The sequence below is a fragment of the Nelumbo nucifera genome, chromosome 7 (assembly GCF_055504915.1).
Source record: "Nelumbo nucifera cultivar China Antique chromosome 7, China Antique-T2T, whole genome shotgun sequence".
Lineage (NCBI taxonomy): Eukaryota > Viridiplantae > Streptophyta > Magnoliopsida > Proteales > Nelumbonaceae > Nelumbo > Nelumbo nucifera.
In genome coordinates, this window is record NC_142655.1 from 2015463 (window position 1) to 2040176 (window position 24714).

General features: G+C 38.7%; 1 protein-coding gene across 1 annotated transcript; it reads left to right on the top strand.

Annotated features, from left to right (window-relative positions):
* Positions 1 to 3640: 3640 nt before the first annotated feature.
* On the top strand, positions 3641 to 23279 carry LOC104597630 (DEAD-box ATP-dependent RNA helicase 37-like). Its single transcript, XM_010259284.3, has 7 exons — positions 3641 to 4017; positions 4336 to 5316; positions 5413 to 5496; positions 12779 to 13021; positions 15101 to 15268; positions 15498 to 15611; positions 22255 to 23279. The coding sequence occupies exons 2-7, from the start codon at positions 4549 to 4551 to the stop codon at positions 22744 to 22746; spliced, it is 1869 nt and encodes a 622-aa protein (XP_010257586.1). The 5' UTR covers positions 3641 to 4017; positions 4336 to 4548; the 3' UTR covers positions 22747 to 23279.
* Positions 23280 to 24714: the final 1435 nt, after the last annotated feature.

Below are 24714 nucleotides of genomic sequence, written 5' to 3' on the forward strand. Positions count from 1 at the left end.
GATCGTAGGCGTTATTTTATTGATTCCACAACCTTATAAGATTTTATTGGTTTGTATAATTGGGAATATATTTTTCCAATTACTTATTTGTCCACTGTTATCCCTCTACCACATAAAGATGATGATTTGTGTCTTGCATTGATCACACCTTAGCTTGATCCAGACACTATTGTTATTGGGCCTCTGTATAGGCCAACTTTTTTTGGCCTACCATCTCATGCTACACCTACTAGGCCCCATATAACTTATCCCATCACCCAATCTTTTTCTAGTCTAGTACATATACCATCCAATCCATTGGCCTTCGCCTAGTTAGCCATCCCTATAAATATAGCTTTGGTGTGCCCCATCGCTCATGCAATTTGCCTTCCCACCTCCATGACTAGGTTCATAAGTTACTATCTTCAACTACCTTGTAATATATTAGTATCCATTCCTACTGAACCTATGACATTTCCCCAAAACAATTTTGGATCCACATAGATAGAGAAAGCAATTAATGACAATGAAATTACAACCTTAGAGTATAATAATACATGGACACTTGTTTAGTTTATTGTGGAAAAGCAAACCATTGGTTCATGTAAGGTCTGTAGCAAATGGCTCCATTGAGCACTATGGTATGCCTAAATAGAATGCTAGACTTCCATTACACATATGCCCCATTAGGCTGGTGGTCAAGTTAGTCACTTGATGTTTACTTTTCATTGTTCCATTGGAGGCGGGAACTTCACTAGCCATATGTAAAGAATGCATTTTTATATGAAAACATTTGTGAAGTGAACAAACCGGTCAGGGGTCTGGTTCTTGGGTCGAATGGTCTGATCGTTCGAACTGAACGAGTGGCCCGTTTTGACAATAAATAAATAAATAATGGACAAACAGTTGGACGATTCAAATGGTTCGACCGCCCAGGTCAGTGGTTTGCTAGCCAAATCAACGGTTCTTGGCGAAATAACGGTTATGGGGTAAAACGAAACTGGTCACCTAATTGGTTCCCATTTTTTCTGGTATGATTTGGTTGCAAAAACCATGGTTGGGCCTTAACAGGTTCCTTTATGGGCATTGTCAAATGGTTTGAAAATTTACAGTTTTCTCCCAAGCAATATGGGTTCGTTTCGTCCACAGTTGATCAATACTCATTTTATTTTTTCATTTCTACCAGTGTCACGGTTCCCATATGATTGTGGTCTATGTTGCTTTAGGGACAATCTTGCTCACATTAAATCCTTTAAGCAAAGGGGTTTTATTGTTCACTCCACCCAATAAACTTTAATACATTTTATACAATTGGAACATTGATAAGTGGGACAATGAATAAAATTTAATGGGGGATGGTAAAGTATATGGGTATGTCTGGTCCGTAGGAATAGAGACCTAGAATCGGAATCATAATGGACCACCATTTTGATTCCGTCCGTTTGGTTGAGTGTAATTGGAATCGGATTCCCCCTTTGGGTGGAATGGCATTCCCCCAGCCCCCCCCATTGGAATTGGATTCCCATTCCATGCGATTAAAACACGAAAAATGAAAATGACAAAAAAAAAACCTTCAAACCCCCGATTCCAAGTCCAACCCTCTTTCTCATTTCTCGTCACTGCCTCCTTCAAACCTTTCAACAGTTTGGCGGCCGAACTCTAAAGATCCAGCTTGAACTACTTCGACCAAGTAATTAATCATGGATCTCTCTCTCTCTCTCTCCCTCTCTCAACTTCTCTTCTTCTGGAAATTGAAAAAGTAAAAAGCCTATTATAGGTGGGCGTTGCTTTCGTTTATGTGTCATGAGTCAAGCTTGGAATTGAGCCGTCATGGCGACGACGATAGGAGGGTACGAAGGAGGATCGGGTGAAAAATTTCGGAAGAAACCGTTTCGGAGAGTCGCATTGACGCCTTATGATAGGCCAATGATCGTTGCCCGGAAACCCATAGATGCGGGGAGAAGAGGGTGGTTGTCAAAGCTTGTCGATCCAGCTTTGAGGATTATCATGATAAGTGTGCAGTTATTCTTCTCGTCTATGTTCCACAAGGGTCTTCTTGCTCCACCGCTCGTTTCTGGTTCGATTCGTCCCACATTTTTTTGACCACTTGTTTGTTTATGATGTTTTTGCACGATTAAGTGGTTTTGTACTTATCGTTTGGGAGTGTTTAGAGGTGTAAATTGGGTCGTACCTCCTGTGCCCTGGCCCGATACGACACAACACGATGGCACGTGGGTCGTGCCAGGCCCGACACGATGGTATGTGCCGTGTTGGGCCAGGGATTTTAGGTCCATGAGTTGTGTCGTGCCGCTCGTGGCTTGCGTGCCGGCATGGCCCAGCTCGCGGCTCAGCCTTGGCCCATGGACCAGCTCGATCCGCGGCATAGCATGGCATGGCACAAGCCCGCACGGGCTTGGGCCATTGGCCGTGCCAGGCCGATCTCCCAAGTTATCCCAGGGGAGGGCGGCACGACCTGAGATGTCTTGCAGGCCACCACAGCACGACTTGCACTTTGCGTGGGCTGCCCCAGTCAGTGCCATGCTAGCCCGACCTGACCCATTTTACACATATAGGAGTGTTTGGATTGGATTAATCAGATCCAATGTTTGGGTTTGGTTTGTACTAGGTTTGGATTTGGATTATAAATAGACACAAGTTGGATTGGATTAGATCAAACCTGGTTTAATTGACAGCCCTATCTATCTCCTTACATGTTAATTGGATTGTATTGGAATTGGAATTTTTATGGATTTTTTATTTTTTTATATGTTTTTTATTAAGGACAAAATTGGAAAGTATGATTGATTATGATTCCAGCTTGTTCATGAACCAAGCAGTATCAATCATAATCTGATTCCGATTCCTGTCTGAACCAAACAGGTAGGGGGAATAGACCATTCCAATTCTAATTCCAAGAGATTCCCATTATGATTCTGATTCGGATTCTAATCACGAACCAAATGGACCCTAAGTGGGGGTGTGGGTAAATAAAATTTAAAAATAATAAAAAAAAAGTTTCTAACGTGGACTTAAAGAATATATCCTTTAATTCTTTGTATTCAAACACCTTGTCTCATTTGATATATTTTTCCCGCATATAAGAGGTTATTTTTGTCAAACTCTTTGGACGTTTGGGTTATTATCTAACCATTATAATTTATGAGGTTTTAATTGAACTATTTTCTACAGAGTTCCGATCAGTTGATCACAATTTACAACACATTGTTGTTAGCCACATTCACCTAACCACACATCTGGAACATCGGTTGCACTTTACACCACCGATATTCCAATCGCATGCTCTGAAGCAATTCATAAACAAACCAATTGCCAATTGAAGAACACATAGTCATGGTCATGGCCATGGAGGTTGCTTTGTGCATACTTCGGCATTAGTCATCACCCTCTTTCATGGCCTGTTTATGCCCTCAACTGGTGCGACTTCCGGATTGGAGCCAAGACAAAGCAGCCAACTCCGTGTTTCACGAACCAACCAAAACGGCACCTCGCAGAATTTCCGCTTGGCAATGGGGCCCAATGGCCGCCGATGTTCTGACTTCGGAGTCCACTAAAACGAATTATGAGGATATTTTCGTCCAATTGAAGCAAATATATTTATATCTCAGTATTTTACGTTTCTCCGATTATGCCGGCCGTCACGTTTAAACCGCTCGTTTATTTATGACGTCAGCCCCAACTTATACGGACAGCGTTCCTTTCTTTTCTTCAGAAGATTGAAGAAAAAAAACAGGAAAAACAAGGCGAAGAAGAACTTCGATCCCAGTTGAAATTGGGGGAGAGAAGAAAAGAAAGGAACGAGAATACGAAATAAAAGAGTCAGATGTAGAGAGATTTTTCTTTTCTTTTCTTATTTCTTACGTTGGTTGATCGGTTGATCGGTTGATGTTGTGTCCGATCGCACGGTAGTTTTGTCTGCAACGCTCGGCCTGTCTGTTTTGTTGTCAAAACTAAGTCAACAACGTCTCTTTCTGCAGACAACGGCGATTTTTTAGGGTTTCTGTTCTCACCCATTGTCAGGTTTTTCTGTTTCCTCTGTCTTGCTTCCTTATCTGCCGTGTCTGTTTCTTATCTGAAGGGAAGTTTAGCCCGCCTTTGGATTTTTGAAGTTTTTTGTTTTAGTCATACTTATAATGTTCATAGAGCAGATCGAGGTTCATTTTCTTTTCTTTTTTTTTTTCTCTCTTTTATGTATTTTGTATGTATTTTTTTCGTTATAGGATTTGGTTGCGAGTTATTGTTGTTGTTAGTGGTTACTTCTCTTTTTGGATATATTTGTTCTGAATATTATGAGTTTTGAGTTTTGATTTCTTTGTTTTTGATGTTTTGATTTTTTAGGGTTTTTGATTTAAACACGGAAGAATAAATGGTGGCGTCATAGTTGGACACACGTTCATGGTAGGAAAGCTTGGTTGTTTTGGATTTGAAGTAGAATTTTGGTGCGCAAACGATTGTTTCGGCTCTTAGGGTTTATAAGTTGCTGTCTTGGATTGGATTTCCAAGTAGGGTTTGTGACTTACTGTAGAAAGGAAAGGAGCAATTTTTCCAATTATGCGATCTTCGTGGGCTGATTCTGTTACAAACTCTGCAGCTGATACCGCGGCTGCTGGTTCTTCTGCAAACAACGGGGCTGGTAGCACTTCACGTCCTGCGCGAACTTCTTATGTTCCTCCGCATCTTCGTAATCGGCCTCCTTCTTCAGAGCCTCCCGCACCGGCACATAGTGGTACTTCTGTAAGTAATGATCGACCTGGTTATGGTGTACCTCCTAGTGGGAACCGTTGGGGTGGTCCTAGGTCTGATTTGGGGCGGTCTGGGTTTGGTGGCGGTGGACGCCTTGGTGGTGGCGGTGGTGGTAGTGGTTGGAATAACAGAGCTGGTGGATGGGATCGTGGAAAAGAACGCGAGGCGAACCCTTTTGGGGACGATGTCGATGCAGAACCTGCTTTCAATGAGCAGGAAAATACTGGCATTAACTTTGATGCCTATGAAGATATCCCGGTGGAGACAAGTGGGGAAAATGTCCCGCCACCTGTGAATACTTTTGCAGAGATCGACTTGGGGGAAGCACTTAATCAAAACATAAAAAGATGCAAATATGTCAAGCCTACACCTGTGCAGCGTCATGCCATCCCGATTTCTCTTGCAGGGAGGGATCTGATGGCATGCGCTCAGACTGGGTCTGGCAAGACGGCTGCTTTCTGCTTCCCGATTATTAGTGGAATTATGAATGGACAGTTTGCACAGAGACCTCATGGTGCAAGAACGGTGTATCCACTTGCTCTTATTCTGTCTCCTACGAGGGAGCTATCATGCCAGGTGGGTTTCTGATATTGATCCGGTGAGTGGCTTGCGTTCTGGTAGGGGTTCTCGGTAGATAAAATTTTGATGTCGTGTATATCTTTTGCTTTGCAGATACATGAGGAAGCCAGAAAGTTTTCTTATCAAACTGGTGTCAGGGTGGTTGTTGCTTATGGAGGGGCGCCCATCAACCAGCAGGTTTTTATTATGTCTTCTTACATGGATCTGAATGCATTCTAAACTGATGCTTACCTTGACTGATTAGTTTACTATCTTCATCTTGTTGATTTATATCCGACTGTTTACGTGGTTAGATTTGAAGTCGCTTGAGGATTGAACTATAAACAACATGATGTTTACATTATTAATTTTTTAAGTTTTGTTTTGATGTTTTTTGTCCTTTTTATGTGAATATTCTAAAGTTTCTTGGACAATTAGTTTTGCTTTCAAGTATTTCACAATTGTTTGGTATTATAAGTGCGTAGGCTAACCCTGATCCTACGATTGCATCAATTTCCTTTTCCTCGGTTCTGGAACATTGTTTTTTCCCCATTCATCACATTGGCTTCTGTATGCTTTCTTGGATTGGCAACTGGATTCCATTTTTTTGTCCTTGGAGCCACAGAAGAGTTAAGAAGTACTCCCAATTTACTTGTCCTTTTGTTGATGTTTTGAAACACATTCCTGCAACATCCATGTCATCATCAAATAAAAATATTTCTCATAGGCTCTTGAATTTTTTTCTTAATCTTTCAACTACATCCCACTTCTTTGGCTGTAGGGATAATTGGAACTTGGAAGATTTAAGGTACGGTACCAACCTAGTTGTCCTTGGGCGATTATAGTCTCATTGAGGAACCTTTTGAGGCAATGGAGATGTATTTCCTACTTCCTAGTGCTTTATACATAAAACATCATATATAAATTGATGTGTTTTTGTGTGTATTTGAGCAGAAAATTATTTGCACAAGATTCTAGTCACCCTTTTTTCTTTGAAAAATCCTGTAGTAAGATAAATCGCTTCATTGAACAAGCTAAGGATTCTAGTGGAAAACATATGAAGCTTAGCTTAATTTGTGTGCTGAAAAGCAGATGAAGCTTTTGTCTACAGTGGGATTAAATCATAAATAGGTTATAATACAAGTTAGTAGTTAAGTATCCTATTGAGCTGGAAATATGGGCAATGGACTATTAAGCAGACAAATGTCTTGATATTGAAGTTCCGTAATAAATGAAGATTTTTAACAACACTGTAGTGCTTATTTTTAACAAATATACTGTGTTAAACTTGGATTATGTGAATAATAAACTAAGTTTTAGTCATTTGAGTTTTAGGGATGAATCCAAATAGATACACCATTTATCTTTCTTGTTTTGTGTAGCCTTGAATTTTTAGGTGCCAGCTTGGGATTCTTCTGCCTCCACTTTTACAAGGGTCATGGGTGTTGTTTTTTTTACCTCTATTCATGATCTTGTTTTCCCAGTTACTAGTAGGGAAAAGATCTATTCCAAGTCTGAGTTTGGCATTCTTTCACATTTTTTTTTAAAACAGTCAACACTTATGGAGATGTATCCAGAGATTTATTCATTAGTTATTTTAGTAGATAAATTTCTTATTCAACATCTTTAGGACCTAGGCAATTGATTATTCCATTAGCTAGATCTGACTTCTGAGGCTAAACTGCTGAAGAGTTTGTGATTGATATTCTCTCTTGGGTTCCATAGTATAAGTAGACTGGGGTTTATGGATCCTAGTGGGAAGGATGAAGGGCTTGCTGGGATTGGGTGGGTGTGGACATGGTGCCTTTCACATTAGCTGGAGGTTGATTATTAGTGGCAGAAGGAGCACACTCTTATGTTGGAGTTGGAGATCAAGTGAGATACCCTATTTCTTGGCTAGAATGGATGAAGCACGTGCAACTAAAATAACTTATATTGTAGTGCAGGGGATTTGATTGGGTCAACCTGTGGTCCTTACATTTTGCATTGGGAAATTCTTGCTGTGTGCTGTACATAGTTTTCAAGTTATAGGATGCCTTGTTGCCTAGGTGCAGGGATGATTTTTTTTTTTTCTGAATAAAAACCACGAATTCCATAGGTTCCGTAGTAAGCAGCAACCATCTTTGATGTTTCAGTAGTAGTTGTCTATAGTCTTCATAAAAATGTATACACTTTTTTATTAAAGCATAGAAAATCAACATATTCATGAAAAAATTGAAGAAAGAAAATAAATTTCAGAAAATAGGGGGTCTGGGCTCCTATTTTTGTCCTAGGAAAATAATCAATAATTGGACAAAATTTTGAATTCTTCATTGCTTATCAGTTCAAGTATTCAAGTCTTTGAGGGTTCAAGGCTGCATACATGTTGATTGAACCCTAACAAATAAGAAAATAGTAAAAAGAAACTAGTATTTTAACTCACAAACTGAATAGTTTAGTTTAGTAGTATCTGTTTTATTATTGCAATCTCAAAAAATTGAGGATATAAAAGTATGTAATAACATCATGTACAACAAACCTTGGTGATTAAATGAGGTGACCCTCCATGGGTGCCTTGTTGCCTAGATGTCACTTTGACAACTATGTATATGTTTGGCATCGATGCCGCAGTTGCATCACCCTGCTGATGTGTGGCTTGGGAGCACCGTTTTCTGAAAAACGTGCCTTTATTTTTGTTTGGAATGCTGCTTCCAGGTAGGATGTTTCCTGGAGCAACAACAACTTTTTCTGTTTGGTACCATTGCTCCAGGAAACGTTTTCAGCATTGGTACCCATTATCCAGTGTCACATCAGTGCCACATCACTGCTCTGTTGGCAACAATGAGCTGCAGCTCCAGGAAACGCCAAATTTGGCGTTGCTCCAAGCCATGGCTTCCCGATTTCCGAGGCGTGGCTTGGAGCACCTTTTTTTATGGAAAAACGGTTGCAAACAAATGCCCATTTCCTGGAGCACCGTTTTTTTCTGATGTGGCGCTGTTGCTCCAGGAAACGACAACGATGCCAAACAGCCCCTATGGTATTGTTATCCTCATCTTAATATTCAATGAATTTCTTTTTTTTTTTGGTTGCTGACAGAAAGGGTTACATTGAGGCAATAAGTAGTTCTGATTAGTAACACAATCAAGAAGAATATTGTTGAGAGACGAAAAGAGAATATTACAACGAATATACAATAGAAAAAAGGAAATTGAGGCTGACAAAAAAGCCCCCATACACAATTAGAGGTGTAAATTGGGTCGTGCTGGGTTGGCACGACATGGCTCGTCTGTGGCTTGCTCAAAGAGTTGGTAGTGCCGTGCCGGCACGCGGGCCAAGCCGAGCAAGCTTGTTTTTTTTTTTTTGTTTTGACATTTTATTTTCTTGCCAAGTAAAACTGAAATACTTTACTTCCCTATGGAAACAAATTGAAAAAATAAAAATTCTAACACAGAAATGAAAATATACTTAACAAATACGGGCAATAAATTGGAAAAATAGGTTAAAACTTGAACAATACAATGGCCAAAAATTACTTAACAAAATGAATAAAATATAAAAAATATAAGACAATTACGAATTGAATATATAAAATTACATTGTTGAAAAAATAACAAATAATTAAAATAAAATTGAATAACAAAATTTACAATAATTTAAAAAAATGCTACAAAATTGTTGAGTATACAAAAAATAGTCTTCATTTTTCTTCAAGTTCCACCTCCATCTCCATCTTGATTTTGATTATCTGCTTCAGGTGAATCTTGGGGTGAGCAAGAAAAAAAAACTGAAAAAAGAACCGAAAATACAATTGGTTCGGTGTTTTAAAAAAATCAAAGTTATCGGCTTGGTTTCGGTTAACCAGTATAGAAAACAGGCAGTTAACCGAATCAACTGGTGTACATGTATTTCTATATATTTTATATATATTTATGTATATTATATATTGTTTATATATTATAAATTAATAAATATGCATTATATATATAACATGTATTATTTATTATTTAAAATATAATATTATATGTTTATAATTTTTTATTATATATTTATATATTTTTATAATATATATTGTAAAAATTAAAAAACCGAAAAACTAACGAACCAAATCGATGGTTAACTGAACCAGTTAATCGGTTAACCGATTGATAGGTTCGGTTTCAGTGACCTATTTTCCAAAAACTACTAGTATCGGCTCGGTTACAATAAAAGGCCCATGGCTTGGTTAACTAAACCGGGAGCGCCCTTAGTGAATCATCAGGTGTAGTGTCATGCCCTACTTTGTCTTGTAATCTATCTATCCTCAACATCCAGATCTTTGGAGCATATGCACATCTACGAACTTTCATCATTTATGTAGCTTCTCTTGTCATACAACACCTTAGTACCTGCACTAAAACAAGACTTTGAAGGAATTGTAGACACCGGAGAGGTTAGTAGATCACGTGTCGTTGTGACAAAGGATTGGATAATTTTTTTTTTCATGCCCACTCCACTGGGCTAAAATATCAAAATTATTTATTCCTTTAAAGTCAAAGGATTCAATTAAACTAGAAAAACTTTTTTTTAAATAAAAATTAAGTTCAATAAATGAACTTATTGATGAGGTGGTAGCAGATTTCCGGCTCCTACTTATTTGAGATTAATTTAAGTTATGCATTTTAAACAGTGTTTTAAAGCACAAGGCGCATGGGTCGATTTACGCCTGAGGCACAAGGTGAGGTGTGTGCCTTTTTAAGCAAGGCGCAAAAATAAAAAAATGCTAAAAAGTCAAAAAATGCCAAAAATTCAAAAAAAGCAAACAAATAAAAAATTATTAAACATAATATTAATAAAAATATAAACTTAACTTTTAAAATAAATGTTTTAAAAAGCCTATTATCTAAAATTAAAATACTTCAATATAACATGTAAAGCATGTTCAAATGAGGATTTAAAAATAAAATCACATATAAAACATTTTCAAGCATATAAAACCCACAATCTCTTTTTTTCTCAAATACATTACTTCAAGTAGCTAACTAGCAGGGACTCGTGCGATGCATGGGATTTATTAATTGAAAGCTAAATAATAGAAATGGTCATTTACTAAAATACCCCTTATAGTTTCATGGATTTACTAAAATCTATCCTATAGTTAGCATTTTACTAGAACACCACTTAAAATTTGCAATGGATTTAATTAATCTTTCATTAGATGACAGTGGAAAATGACATTGTTGACCCTAATGTTCATTTAAATAAATTTAATCAAAAGAAAATAAAAATAAAAATACCATTTTTGCCCTTAATAAGGCATAGGTAACCACTCTATGAGCCTCCTTTGTGCCACGCCCCTCGAGGCAAGCCCAAACAAGTCCATGTTAGGGTCTTAAATTCTTAGTTCTCGCTCAAAAAATAATGATTTTATAGTTTTAATTGCTTTTTAAGAAGATATTTTATTAGGTTGAATGAATGAACAACATTACCAAAAAGAGGGTTCTCGAAGTTTTAGTGAGCGAGCGAGTTGGGCTTGCCTCGAGGGGTGTGGCACTAGGGTCTGGGGGTGGAGCCCTCAACCTAGCTGCTAGAGTCAAAAAAATGAAAAAAAGCGTCAAATTTTCAAAAGGCGCACGCAAGGGCTGAGGCACAAAGCGCACACCTAGGTGTACCAGGTGTGCGCCTTTTGAAAGGGCTGCGCCTAGGACTTGGGCGAGGCGCCTACCCTTAAATGCGTCTCGCCTAGGCACACTTTTTGAATCATTGATTTTAAATAATAAAATGTTAATTTTTCTTTTTGATTTCCAACTTCAATATTCATATTTTCACAATATAATTCAAGTAAAATATCTAAACCATCTTTCCTAATCCTGGGATCTAATATTGCAGCTAAACAATAAAGAGGAGAAATGTTCTCCCCATATTTTTTAATTTTATTTTCCATTATTTCAAAAATTCTTGTAAATTGTGGATTTTTTCTATATTTTGCAAAACATTTACTAATCATGAATAATTGATTAACTAAAAGACAACTAGTTGGGTAATAAAAACCCGGAAATTTATTAGTTGTATCTTAAAAATTGTGTAAAAAACTCTTATACAAATTGCCATTTCCCAATCTTCCTCAGGTATAATATCATGTGGCATTTTTGGATTACAAAATCAGTAAGAATTTGTATACAACTTTCTAACATAAAATAGGTAGAATTCCATCTATGTTGCCATTTCCCAAACAACCCGTGTGTCATGTGTTGTGCTTTGCCGGTCCAAAATTGTGCAGGGTTGTGGGCGGCATGACGTGATTTACACCTCTATACACAATAGAAAAAGGAAAATAATTACCACATCAGCAACAACAATGTGCAGATTTTTGTTTTTGAAAAACAAAGTTAAACATATTGGCAAACACCTCAACAAGCCAGATAAACTAGAAGGTATTATTCCCAGTTCCTCTCACTCCTCCTCCCCTGTCCAATGCAGTGTTTTGAAAATACAAGGCACAATTTTTTCAAAAAATAAAAAATAAAAATATTAACAGTAATATTAATTAAAAATTACATACTTAAATTCTAAACTAATTGTTTTAAAAAGCCTTTTAGCTGAAATTAAAATGCATAAAATAACTCATAAAACATATGCAAAGTGAAAATGCAAAGATAAAATTGATCATAACATATAAAACATATTCAAGCACCCAACAATTTTAAGCACATAAAACTTTCAAGCTCTTCGTTACTTTTCTAATTGTAGAACTTTAATTTTGTGAGCTGCTTTTTACTGAGCCATTTGAGGCAAGTCCAAATAAATTCATGCCAGGGTTATTTAATATATTTAGTTTTAGTTCTGCATCTTTTAAAAAATGTCTTGTACAAGGAAGAATGAAATGAACAACATTAGCAAAATGGGGGTTCTTTTACAAGTACAGGGCAATTTGTTTTAAAAGATAAGAAACTAAAACTAAATTATAATACCATTTTTTTGAAGTAGGGATTATGAATTTAAGACAGCATGACCTTATTCAGGCTTGCCTCAATGGGCTCAGTTAGGGGTTCAACAGCTGAGCCACTGTCCCAGCCACCATGCTTAAAAAAGTACAAGAAGTACCAAATTTAACAAAGATGTGCACCTGTGCTTGGACATGGGCGAGGTGCAAACCTTGAAATGCACCTAGGCTGTGGTTGATTTTTAATCACAGGGTCAGTGAGTCAGTGACTAATAAAAATAGTTGATCTTGGGACCTCATGAAACAAGATATTCCCACTGGAGGACAGACATCTAGTCTTTTTGATAGAGTGTCTATCCCACCCTCCCCCCAAAACAAAAGGGAAAAAGAATCCTTTTGAGTTTGTTTACTGGTATTTCTTGGTTTCTTGTTTAGTACTATTGTATTGGTATTATTGTGTTACTATAGTTAACATGAGTGCTCCTTCAGCTTGTACTCCTAGCGAATGATAATATATGCATTTTTTTTTGAAGCTATGGTTTTCACTTAATTGTTGACCGATGAGCTATTAACTTTTGGCAGCTGCGGGACCTGGAGAGGGGTGTTGATATTCTTGTAGCAACACCAGGACGACTGGTAGATTTACTGGAGAGAGCTAGGGTTTCACTACAGATGATCAGGTACCTAGCTCTAGATGAGGCGGATCGAATGCTTGACATGGGTTTTGAGCCACAGATTAGAAAGATTGTGGAACAAATGGACATGCCTCCTCGGGGCGTAAGACAAACAATGCTCTTCAGTGCCACCTTCCCAAAAGAGATACAGGTTTAAACTGTTTATTGAGATTCTTTTTTAGTTCTGTCTATCCTTTTCTGTTGGTTCCTTTTGGATAATAGTTTTTGGGGAGTATGTTTATTGACATATAAGAAAGATCATTATGAACCGTTGCATTTGAATTTCAGACATATTTCATGACATTAAGTGCATGATAGAGTCCCTTGAATGGGTTGAAGTTCATTTAGGTGTAAGTGGTTATCTGTCAATCTGATGCAGACTGGGATTTTATGCTTAATTATGACCTAGGAATGCTATTATAATTATATTATGCTTAACTTTTATGTGTGTGTGCTTGTCATATCTGGATGATGTGTTATAAGGGAGTCATTTCAGATGGTTTGGTCATGTGTAATGAAGGCTGCTAAGGGTACCATTTAGAAGGACAAAAGGTGCAGGTTGATGACTCTAACAAAGATGAGAAACCCAGAAAACACATGGACTTGGTGTGACAAAGGATATAAAGGAACATGCATTGATGGATGAGAGTCCATTGTGAAGTTGTCTTACATTGCTGTTACCAAACCTAGATAAAGGAGGTGGGTGGCGTTAGCTTGGAAGTCAACAGTCAAACTTTTGCCAAACTCTCATGAATATGACTCATATAGTTGGGATAAGGCATGGATAATGATGATGATGATGACTGATGGATAATAGTCACTGCTGATCATTGTCCTATCAGGCTAGGATTGAAATCATTTATGAGTGGACCATTACTTTTCAAGATTGTGAATATGTGGTTGACACATCCAGACTTTGTGCTTTAAGTGAAGGAATGATGGAATGGAGAGCTAAGGGTTGTGAAGTGAAAGGGGGGGGGGTGTTAAATTTCACAAGAAATTGCAAAGACTTGGGTCTAAAATAAAGGAACATGGACCACTTTGGGAAATTAGAGAGACAAAAAATTAGATTGATGTCTTGGATTGAGGAATTGGATGAGGGGTCTCAGAGGAACATGGATGAGCAAGATAGAGAGTTGAGGTGGAAGTTGAAATTTGAAAAAAGGAGTTGGAAGTTCTATAAAGAGGAGATTTGTTGGAGGCAGAAATCAAGCCATAAGTGGATTAAAGTGATTGGAACACTAAATTTTTCCATGTTTTGGCTAATGGAAGGAGAAAAAATTTTGTGGCCAAGTTAAATCCATTTATAGAAGGTCATTGAATGATAGATGGATTAGGGGTGGAAGGGTGGATTAGCCAAGGTTGAGTGATGAAAAAGTAAGGTGACTGGGGAGGAACTTTGAAGAAGACGATATCAGATAGGCATTCTTCTCAGTGGACAGATCTAAGGCCCTAGGTTCGGGCAATATTACAATGGTTTTATATCAAGATTTTTGGAAGTACTGAAAGATGAGTTATGTGGGGTGTGTTTAAAGAGTTCACATATAAGCATAATCAGTCCTGGAGTCAATTGCACCTTTTATCCCTAGTCTGTAAGAAATCTGACGCATGTCTCCCAAAGGATTTTAGACCCATTTGCTTGTTGATGCTACTCAACGTGGTTATCCCTGTACTCCATTTCTTTATACAAAAAAGAGGTTGCCTGTCTTAAAGTTCCTTACCCCCTCCTATACTTCCTTTGGTGTTGAATTGGGATTTTGGGTTTCATTGAAGGTTAAGGGATGATGTGCTTGTTTCTATGTCAGGCTTTTGCATTCTCTTGGTAATGTTTGTTTGGATCCCCTTAAACCATTAGACGGGTTTGGTCTCCTCATCCCAAATGGTCATTTTCTTGTGCTTCTTTTTTAAAGTCCCTATGCTAGTCTCCTAATCCTCAGGTTTTCCTTGTTAAGGAAGTTTGGTTTATGCCTATCCCCCCTAAAATTAATGTGTTTTGCTGGAAGTGTTTTATGTGAAAGGAAACACTTTGAATAGCATACAAAAGTGAAGACCTTTCTTGTGTATCTCCTATAGTTGGTTTATTGTTCGAGAGGAAAGTTAAAATAACATATTTCTTGATGCCCTCTTATCTTGAGAAGTTCATTTGAGTGTATGGTTGTTGTAGTCTTGCTAAAGGGTTTGCATATGCACATTTACTCCACATCTGACATGTTTTCAACTTGTTATGCAGAGATTGGCCTCTGATTTCCTTTCAAATTATATATTTTTGGCTGTTGGAAGAGTTGGTTCAAGTACTGATTTAATTGTCCAAAGAGTAGAATTTGTTCTTGAATCGGACAAGAGAAGCCACTTGATGGACCTCCTTCATGCACAGAGGGCAAATGGAACACATGGAAAGGTAGCACAAGAGATGACACTTCATACTTCGCAGATTTATCCTCCAAATGGTTCTCCTTATTTGTCTTGAGGCCTTTTGGGTGGCCTTATTTTCTGTTTGTAAATACTTATGGTGTTGGTTTCTTGTTGATTGGTTAATTATTTTGATATTGTGTTTTTGCTGATAAAAGAACCCTCTGACTTTTAGTACATGTCCTATGGTAATCATTGTTCCTGCAATGGCTTTGCAGCAAGCTCTGACTTTGGTTTTTGTGGAGACAAAGAAAGGAGCTGATTCATTGGAACACTGGTTGTGCATGAATGGGTTTCCTGCAACTACAATCCATGGCGACAGAACACAGCAGGTAAGTTGGTGTGCTTTGATGTCTTACTTAGAATTTAAACCATTTTAACACCCTTAATGTTTTTTCTTCTTCTGCTGGTATGTGCTTTTATGGTTTGAGTTTTATGAGAAGGCAAGGGAATGTAGTTAGGTAGTTACCTATTCCTCTAGTTTTAGTTGTCTATACAAAATTGGTTGTTGAGTTGAGTAAACAACATCACCCTGATTCTGTTTTTTAATTTTATTAATTTTAATTTTTAATGTTCAACAAGCATATTTTTTATCAGCAAGAAATTTGAAAATCATATTTAAATGAAAATCTGGATATTACAATGACTGGGTTTATCCACCCATAAGGATTCATTCCAATCCCGGCAAAGTTACGAGATTTACAATGGTGCCCAAAACAGCTGTTGCCTATATATCCCTTGCTTTGCTAAAGTGTCAGCCGTCCCATTTGCTGTCCTTCTAACCCACTTGAAAGTTATGTTCAGCTCCTGTATGATGCTCTTTATTTCCCTAAACTCATACCTATAGATGCATGACACAAGCTGCTTGCTCTTGGCCAAAGAAGTGGTAAGCTTTGAAGCTCTACTTCCAAGTGCTGAAATTTTGATTGCTTAGCAATTCTTAACCCTTGTAGTAGTGCCATTAGTTCAGCCTTTAGTGTTTCTCCCAACCCTAAAGATTTCAGTGCAGTACTTCCAAGTGCCAAGACTTTTCCTGTGCAATATCTAAATATCTATATACTCCTCCAATGCTAGCCAGTCCTGTGCTTCCCATGGAACTCTCATCAAAATTTAGCGTTATTTTATTAGCCATTGGGGGTAACCACCCCATAAACACCATGCCACTTCAGTCCATGCCCTTAGGTTATCATTCACTGATAATTCATTGAATAGATCAACTGTCTTTATCCAATGAGCAGTTCTGATTTTTATGGCTTCAAATAATTCTTCTTTCGATCTACTATTCTCGTTTTATATCCTCCCATTCCTTCCTCACAAATAGTCCACGCTACTGCAGCCATAATTACTTTCCACAATTCTTCCTCTCTTTTTTGGTTGCCTTAGGAAACTTTTACTAAAAAGGGTTTTTACATCTTACTGAGAAGTCCACCTGCAACCAAAAAGAGAACAACGGAGGTCCCAAACATAAAGCACAAAGGGGCAAGAAAGCAATAAATGAGGAAGCACATGTAAGGCTATAAGCATTTGTCTGGCCTTCTTTTTTGAAGCATATCACTATTGTTTACCTTTCCAAAAAATAGACTTTCCAACACAGCATGAATTTTAGGTGGGTTAGGCAGTGATTTAAAAGGCGCACAGGCGAGGCACATTTTGGGGCGCATTTTGGAGTATGTGCCTTGTTTAGGCTTGCCTCGAGGGGTGTGGTACAAAGGCGACTCATAGAATCAAGAGATTCTAGGTTTTTCATGCTTGAAAATGAAAATTTAAAAATACATAATAGGTTTTTCATGCAATTGCAATGGTCTGGGGGGTTAGCACCCCAGATTTTTATTTTTAATTTTTGGCATTTTTATTGAATTTTCTCACTTTTTTTATTTTTTAGTTTTAGTTTTTTTTTGTAATTTTGTGCCTTTCTTTAAAAGGCACGCACCTTGCCTTGCGCCTTGCGCTTTTAAAACACTAGGGATAGGCTTGCTCCAAATCTCTGTCACAGGGAATCACCCACATTGTTGGGCTGCAAGAGAATATTAAGGGAGGATGCACAAGTTATAACCCCATTAGGTGTACCAGACCACACTCTAGTGTCCTCCACTGACTGATCCAGAAAGGTTTGCTGAAGTTTGTTCAAGTCTCAGTTTGGAAGGAGTACAAATACAAGTATGTACAGTGAAAATACATACAAAACGATACAAAATATAATGTTTTGCACTCTACATATTTGTATTTGTACTCTTTCCAAACTAAGCCTTGGTTGAATAAGTGCCTTGTACTCATTATCCCTTAGATTGCTTCTAAAACCAAAATATGCCAATGTATCCCTAAAGAAGAGAAGGTAACAAATCTTGATATAGGTTGCTGTTTGTAATTAGACAATGAGAAAAGGCTTGGAAAGCAAATTGAAGGGGGGGGGGTCATCCAGCCAGAGGTCTTCCCAGAACAACACTTTGGTCCCACATCATGCATCATATCCGATGATATTAATAAAAGTTGGGGTTTACCTTCTGTATTGATTTTCAGGGAGAGAGTGTTGGCGAGGATGAAGCTACTTTTGCATCCCATCCATTATTTAGTCCCGTGAATGCTTTCAATTACCTCATGCCAAAGCCTGTCGCTCTCCAAAGGAAACCTCCATAACCATTTCTCTAAGAGTTCTGTATTCCTACAAATTAGGTTCCCTATTCCCAGCTTCTGTTTGAGTACGGCCTTCAACTTTGATGGTATTATCTTACCAATGAAAAATGTGAGTTGTTTTTCTTCGGACAAATGTAACCACTGACTCAACCAGTTCTTTGTTCTTACTAATAATATGCATGTATATTTGTAATACATAAATTCTATAAAATTTCACCTTCCATGATATAATTATCTGTCAAGAAATAACATGTTCAAAAAATGGGTGTGGTAGAAACATGAATGCTTAGATGAATGAGTGGTAAACTAGAAAGCTAGGGTCATGAATGAAGTTATACAAAGGAACCTAAGAGTAGCTCCAATAGGTGGTAAAAATGAGAGAAATTAGATTGAGGTTGTTTAGTCATGTGCATACCATCTACAAGCAGAAGGGGCTGGAAATGATAGGGGCAGACCAAAAAGGAGTTTGGTGGATGAAGTAAGAAATGATTTTAAGTGCCCATAATTTAACGATGGACATGGCACTGAATATTACAAAATGGCAAAACAGTATTCATGTAGCTTTATGGTGTGGGAACATTAGTGAGTTTGATTTTAATGAGCTGTTTGAAGGCCTTAGGCCTTGGACTCTTTTAACTAATTATTAGTATGCTTAGCTGTTACCAAGGACACTTCCTTTTGGAGAAACAGTAAGAACCTAAAATCAATCTTTGACAGGAATTTGTTTGGGTGTACAGTGTAGCTTTCTAGCTTTGGGCTCATATGAAAGAGCACTTTGGACTGAGTGCAGAATGTTTGGAATGTGTACAGCTTCATTGTTGGCTACCTAGCTGGTAAAGATCCGTGAGTATCTGGAAAGCCCATCTTTTTGGATAAATTAAATAAAAAGATAAAGTTGGCTTAGGGACTGTTCGCTAACAGCTGAAGTTGCTTAACTGAAAGACTTATTGCTTTGTCTCTTAGTTGCCAAAATAATTAGATAGTAATTTTTTTTAAGGGTATAGTGATTTACTCAGCTTCAGCCATTAAGGAACTCATAACCTCCTTAAAATCTTATTCACTAAAAGACAAAGAAACAAGTTTTTAAGTTCAGCCACGTCAGCTATTATCAAACGACCTCTAATATTGGCCTCTCCTTCATTGGGAATTTGTGATGGAATCTTAATCAAGGACCAATGATGAGAGGGGTCACAAATATGGTGAGGTTAAGGTTTTTTTTTACATAGCTTAAGCTTATTCTCCCTCTTCTTTTTTTTTTTTTTTGCTCAATAACACTTTCATTAAATCATCAATAGAAGATTTACAAAAGGAAGACAAACACGCTTATCTTCCAAGAGCAACAAAGAACCTCAAGAAAAGGAAAAAAAAGAAAAAGAAAAGAAAGAAAGAAAGAAAGAAAGAAAGAAAGAAAACACACTACAGTTACAGCTTGGCCCAAAAAAGTGAGTCCCTTTCTGCCCCTTGTTTAGCTAAACCGTCAGCTAGGGAATTAGCCGATCTTTTAACCCAACGTATCTTAACTTCCATCTCCCGCACCAGCCACCTGAATTTCCTCCTCTCATTATTGTACTTCCATAAACCATTGTGATCTTTAAGCAGCCACCCTATCACCACCTCTGAATCCCCTTCAATTAAGTGTTTCCTGATGTCCAACTCCTTAGCTTTTTGGACTCCTTCCATAACTGCAAACATCTCAGCTCTAAGGGAGTCACCCACTCCAATTGGGTCTGAGAACATGGCAGAAATGACCCCATTTTCATCCCTAAAAACACCCCCAATCCCTGATTGTCCCGGATTTTCTCTACTACACCCATCAAAGTTTAGTTTCACGAAACCACTAGGTGGAGGGGTCCAAGCCACACATTACTGACTTAGTTTGTGTGCAACTTGCAATTTCACCCCACTTCCTCAACAAGTCATCCACAATGTAATCTGTGAAAAGCTCCAAAGATTTCAGCCACTGTACCGCCCTAGTTTGAATGATAGCCCTCAGATCTGCTGCTCCTCTCTGAGCTTCTGAAAATATCCTGGAGTTTCTTTTTTCCCCAAGTGTCCAACACACTACAGCCCTTAGTCCTCTCTACATTGTCCTTCCCCTTTTTATTCGCCACCTGAAAAAAGAAGGGGAAAAAAGGCCTTGCAAGTCTGATGGGGGGTTCCAACTGCAACCAAAAAGGGACAAAGCCCATTCCCAAATTAATCTCGCAAAATGGCAAGACACCAGTAGGTGAAAACCAGTCTCCCCATCCGCTTTACAAAGAACACACCACTGAGGTGACAAACAAGTATTGGGTCTCTTCTTTTGGAGTAAATCACCAGTGTTGATTCTTTCCAGATAGGCTTCCCAACAAAAAACTACCAGCCCTAGGAGGTATTGCTCTGCACCAAACCTCATCAACAGGAAAAAGGACGGAAGGTAGGACTGATGGACTGACTTAAGACTTTGAAGAAAGAAGCACAAGAAAAAATGCCATTGGGAGGTGTCCAAATTCTAGAATCCGCCCTAGTGGGGTCTAAGACAACGTTATCAAGAATTGCAATAAGGCTCAAAATAGTGTCAAAGTCTGAGTCCCTCAAATCCCTTCTTAGACCCAAGTTCCACCCAATCCCAGAAATGGAAGAGAACGGGGTGGTAAAAGACGAGATCGACTCATTTTTCAAATCAGAAAGAGCAAACAAAGAAGGAAACTGATCATTTAGAGGGGCACTCCCCACCCAGGTTTGTTCCCAAAATTTTATGGAGTTACCGGAATTCAATCATACCTGATATAAAGGGAGAAAACTGGTAGCAGGGCATGAATGGCTTTCCAAGGAGAATTGCTTGTGGTCCTAGCTCTGATTCCAGCGTCCCATCCATTATGCTCCAGCCCATGAATACTTGCCACTATTCTAGCCCAAAGCTTCTCCTTCTCCAAGGGGAATCTCCACAACCACTTTTCCAACAGAGTCATATTCCTTCTCCTAATCTCCTAATATTCCCAAGCCCCAAACCACCACAAGTCTTGCTCCTACAAACTATCTCCCAACTCACTCTATGATCCCTCTTTTCCTCTCCCGGTTCCCACAGGAAATCTCTCATTAACTTCTCCAATCTATTAGCAACCTTCACTGGGATTTTAAATACCGACAGGAAAAAGATAGGTAAATTAGCAAGCGTGGCCTTAATAAGAGTAATTCTCCCACCAAAAGAGAGGTAGTTCTTTTTCCATGACACCAGTCTTTTTTCGAACCTTTCCACCACCGGGTTCCAAAAGCTCTCTCTCATGGGATTACCCCCTAAAGGCAACCCTAAGTAGTTCAAAGGCCATCCCAAGACTTCACACCCCAACACTTCAGCACTCTCCCTGATTTCTCTCTCTCTCTCCTCCCCCTTCTGTCTATCTAAGGTTGACATTTATTTAGGGCAATGGTGTTCTTCTGAAGTTGGGGAAGTGCTATTCTTTTGAGGTCTTTTGGGGTGTTCAACAAAAAAACTTCTTTCCTAATTGAGTATTAGAATTACTTGGTCACCTGCTCATTCACGTTACCTTTTAAAATTAAGACCCATCGGATCTGGTAAATAGGCACGACTAAAGATTTATTTATGCAAAGGTAAGGGGTCAATGGGGAAAGGACGTAAAGCAGGTCATCAATGCACTGATTTCATGTATGACATGAATGTACTCCATTTTTTGGTCTGATGTACATCGTCTCCATCATGAACTTCATCCTTTTTGCCTTGTATTCTTTATTGTATATTGCTTTTGACCATTGTCAGAGAAAGAGAGATTCTTCAATATCCCTCTTAATACAAGACATTATTCATCAAACAACGTTTGAATTCCTAGTTCTTAAATATAATGGACCGTAATTTCAAAACACCAATCTCTTTATATACGGGCCAAAAATTTAGGACCATTGCAATTGCATGGACTTGTCTCGAGGGGCTTGGTTGGGGTGTGGACCCCCCAGCCCAGCCACAGTGCAAATTAAGGCACATGCGTGGTTGATGGGCACCAGGTTCACACCTTTACAAAGGGGCTGCATCTGGGCTCAAGTGAGGCACATATACCTTGAAATGCACCTTGCCTGTGTGCCTAGGAGGGGCCTTTTACATCACTGATTATAGCCAGTGCATATTCATGGCTTCCCTTCCCCACTAAGAGAAAAGGTTACAATTGGATGTCTTCCTTTGGGTGGTATTTACGTTCTATATATGAATGGGAGGCACATCCTTTTTCATTCAACATTACTAAACTGGTTGTATGGTTTTAACTCTCTTTGCTTTGTATCTTGCATGTGGTGATTTTCTTGGCCTTGTGTATGTTGGTTAACATAATTAATACTTGCTTACCGTGTTTGCAGGAACGAGAACAAGCATTGAGGTCATTCAAGAGTGGCAATACCCCAATCCTGGTGGCAACAGATGTGGCAGCACGTGGTTTAGATATACCCCATGTTGCACATGTGGTCAACTTCGATCTCCCGAATGACATTGATGACTATGTACATCGGATAGGGAGGACAGGGCGAGCAGGTAAGACAGGACTGGCTACTGCCTTCTTCAATGAGAACAATTCCTCGTTGGCAAGGGCACTATCTGAATTGATGCAGGAAGCAAACCAGGAAGTTCCTGCTTGGCTCTCTCGTTATGCTGCCAGGTCTTCTTATGGAGGGGGGAGGAACCGACGTACTGGTGGTCGTTTTGGTGGTCGTGACTTCAGGAGGGATGCTGCTGCTGCTTTCAGTAGGGGTGGAGGTGGTACTGATTATTATGGTGGAAACATCAGCAGTGGTGGTGCATATGGGTCTAACCCTGGCGGATATGGGGGTGCATATACAAGTGCGTGGGACTAGTGTCCTAATATTTGTGGGACTTGTTTTCTAATTATAATTTTTAGATGTGCCGTACACTTCCTTTACCTTTTCTTCCCCCCAAATATTTTAGGTTTAGGGGTTATTTTTTGTCTATGTAGTGTCAGAGTCCTAGGTTCTCCCACTTTTTAAAGTGTTTTTTCTTTTTACTGCTAAGGAGGGGGCTGTAGGGTTGGTACCAGCACTATCCCGACGGTGGTATAAGAGGTGTGTGATGGGGGGTGGGTGGTGGTGGTGAAAACAACTAACAGATTAGGGTTTCATGCGTCAACTTTTTATTTTTTATTTTTTTTGCTTTTCTGTAATCTTTTTGGTGATGGGTTGTAGAATATGTTGAGAGGGTGGGTGGGTTTCTTTTTGGCCGTTTTTCATCTCGGAGACATATTCTATTCGACCCAATTTTATGGTGGGGAATCGCCGTGGCTGTCTTTTCTGGCTTTGCTTACGATGAAGGGTTTTCTTTATTGTAACATTCTGGTTGGTTACTCAAATAAATACAATTCTTTTTTTGATGATGAAGTGTTTTTTTTTTTATAACATTTCATCATGGTTGGTTACGATGAAGTGTTTTCTTTAAGAAACCACTATCCATTTCATCATGTTCAGTAAGCGGACAAAAGGATGAGCACCGGGAATGACATTGTTTTTTCTTGTTTAATGGCTTACCGCACGTCTAAAGTAGGTGTAGGGCGTCGTAATATATTATCTGCTAGTTCTGGAAAACTGATATGGATGACATTAAGTAGCAATATCCAACTTACCATGGCCCATGGGTCACTCGACTCCTAACTGCGGTGGCTCTTATCTCGATCACTCGTCCAGGTGACAAACAGAAACTGCCTCTAAACATACCTAATATTTCATTTAGGGACATTTGATTAATGTCATATATTGTCAACCGGGATTTGAATAAACAAATTGGTTGAAGTCTCTCCACAAAACTTAAGTTACATGCAACTATTACTAGAAGTTTAGGTCTCGTTTGTTTAAGTATGCATGGGAAAGTTGGTCAATGGGTAACTTTTTCTCATTGAGCAACTTCTGTATGTTCTTTTTGCATTAAGCAATGGGCCGCATAGTGGTTATCCTTACTTTCCTGGGTAAAACTTACTTATCTCCCAGGTGGGTAAGTAACTTTTCCACTGGGGAGAAAGTTTTACAAAATATGATAAGGACCATTTTACCCATTTTAAGGCCCCGTTCGTTTAGTGTTAAGTTGGGGTGGGAAAGTTGACCAACTTTCCCACGTTCTTTTACAAAAATATATGGGGCCCACAGAAAATAAAGTTTCCCCCAAGTAAGTTAAAGGTCACTTACCCGAGAAAAACTTACCCACCTCGAAGGTGGGTAAGTTTACTTTCCCAAGTTGAAAATATCCACCTTAATAAAAAAATACCCGTGTTGTTAACTGCCTTCCATTAATTTCTCGAGTTTCTCTAGTCTTTTTCCAACCGTTTTCCTTTCTGGGTTTCACAGTTCATGCTATTTGTTGTGGGTTTCCAAGTTTTCTTATCTTTTCTATTAGCCCTACTCACAAAGTTTTCAGGGGTCTCTTTTCAGCTTTGGTTTCCTTCTCGAGGAGCTAGGTATTGGTGGTGCTGTAGCAATACCCAAAAAGGGTAATGTTGGCAACAAGGTTCGAAGTATCGTTCCGGGACCCTTCCAATACGCCCCTACAGTGGGTGTATCGGGGGTTTGACCAGTTCAGGGGATGGAGGGGTCCTAGACTAGCTCCCCTGAACCAGTTTTGGAAAATAAAAGGTAAAAAAACGATATCCAAATGCCCAATATGCCCCTACCAGTGTATCAGGCATATCGATGTTTTGAACCTTGGTTGGCAATAGTGATTGGTTTGTGATTGATTGAGTTCCTTTTGATATGGCATGGACCTATTACACAGGTTTATAAAACAAAACCTCCACAAACATTCATTTAGGCCAAAAGGGTAAT

What these genes read in the sequence shown, in the direction of transcription:
- LOC104597630 (XM_010259284.3), top strand. Translation starts at nt 4,549, where the DNA reads ATGCGATCTTCGTGGGCTGATTCTGTTACAAACTCTGCAGCTGATACC. An exon ending in GGGCGCCCATCAACCAGCAG is followed by an intron (nt 5,497 to 12,778) that starts GTTTTTATTATG and finishes AACTTTTGGCAG; the next exon opens with CTGCGGGACCTGGAGAGGGG. An exon ending in CAAATGGAACACATGGAAAG is followed by an intron (nt 15,269 to 15,497) that starts GTAGCACAAGAG and finishes ATGGCTTTGCAG; the next exon opens with CAAGCTCTGACTTTGGTTTT.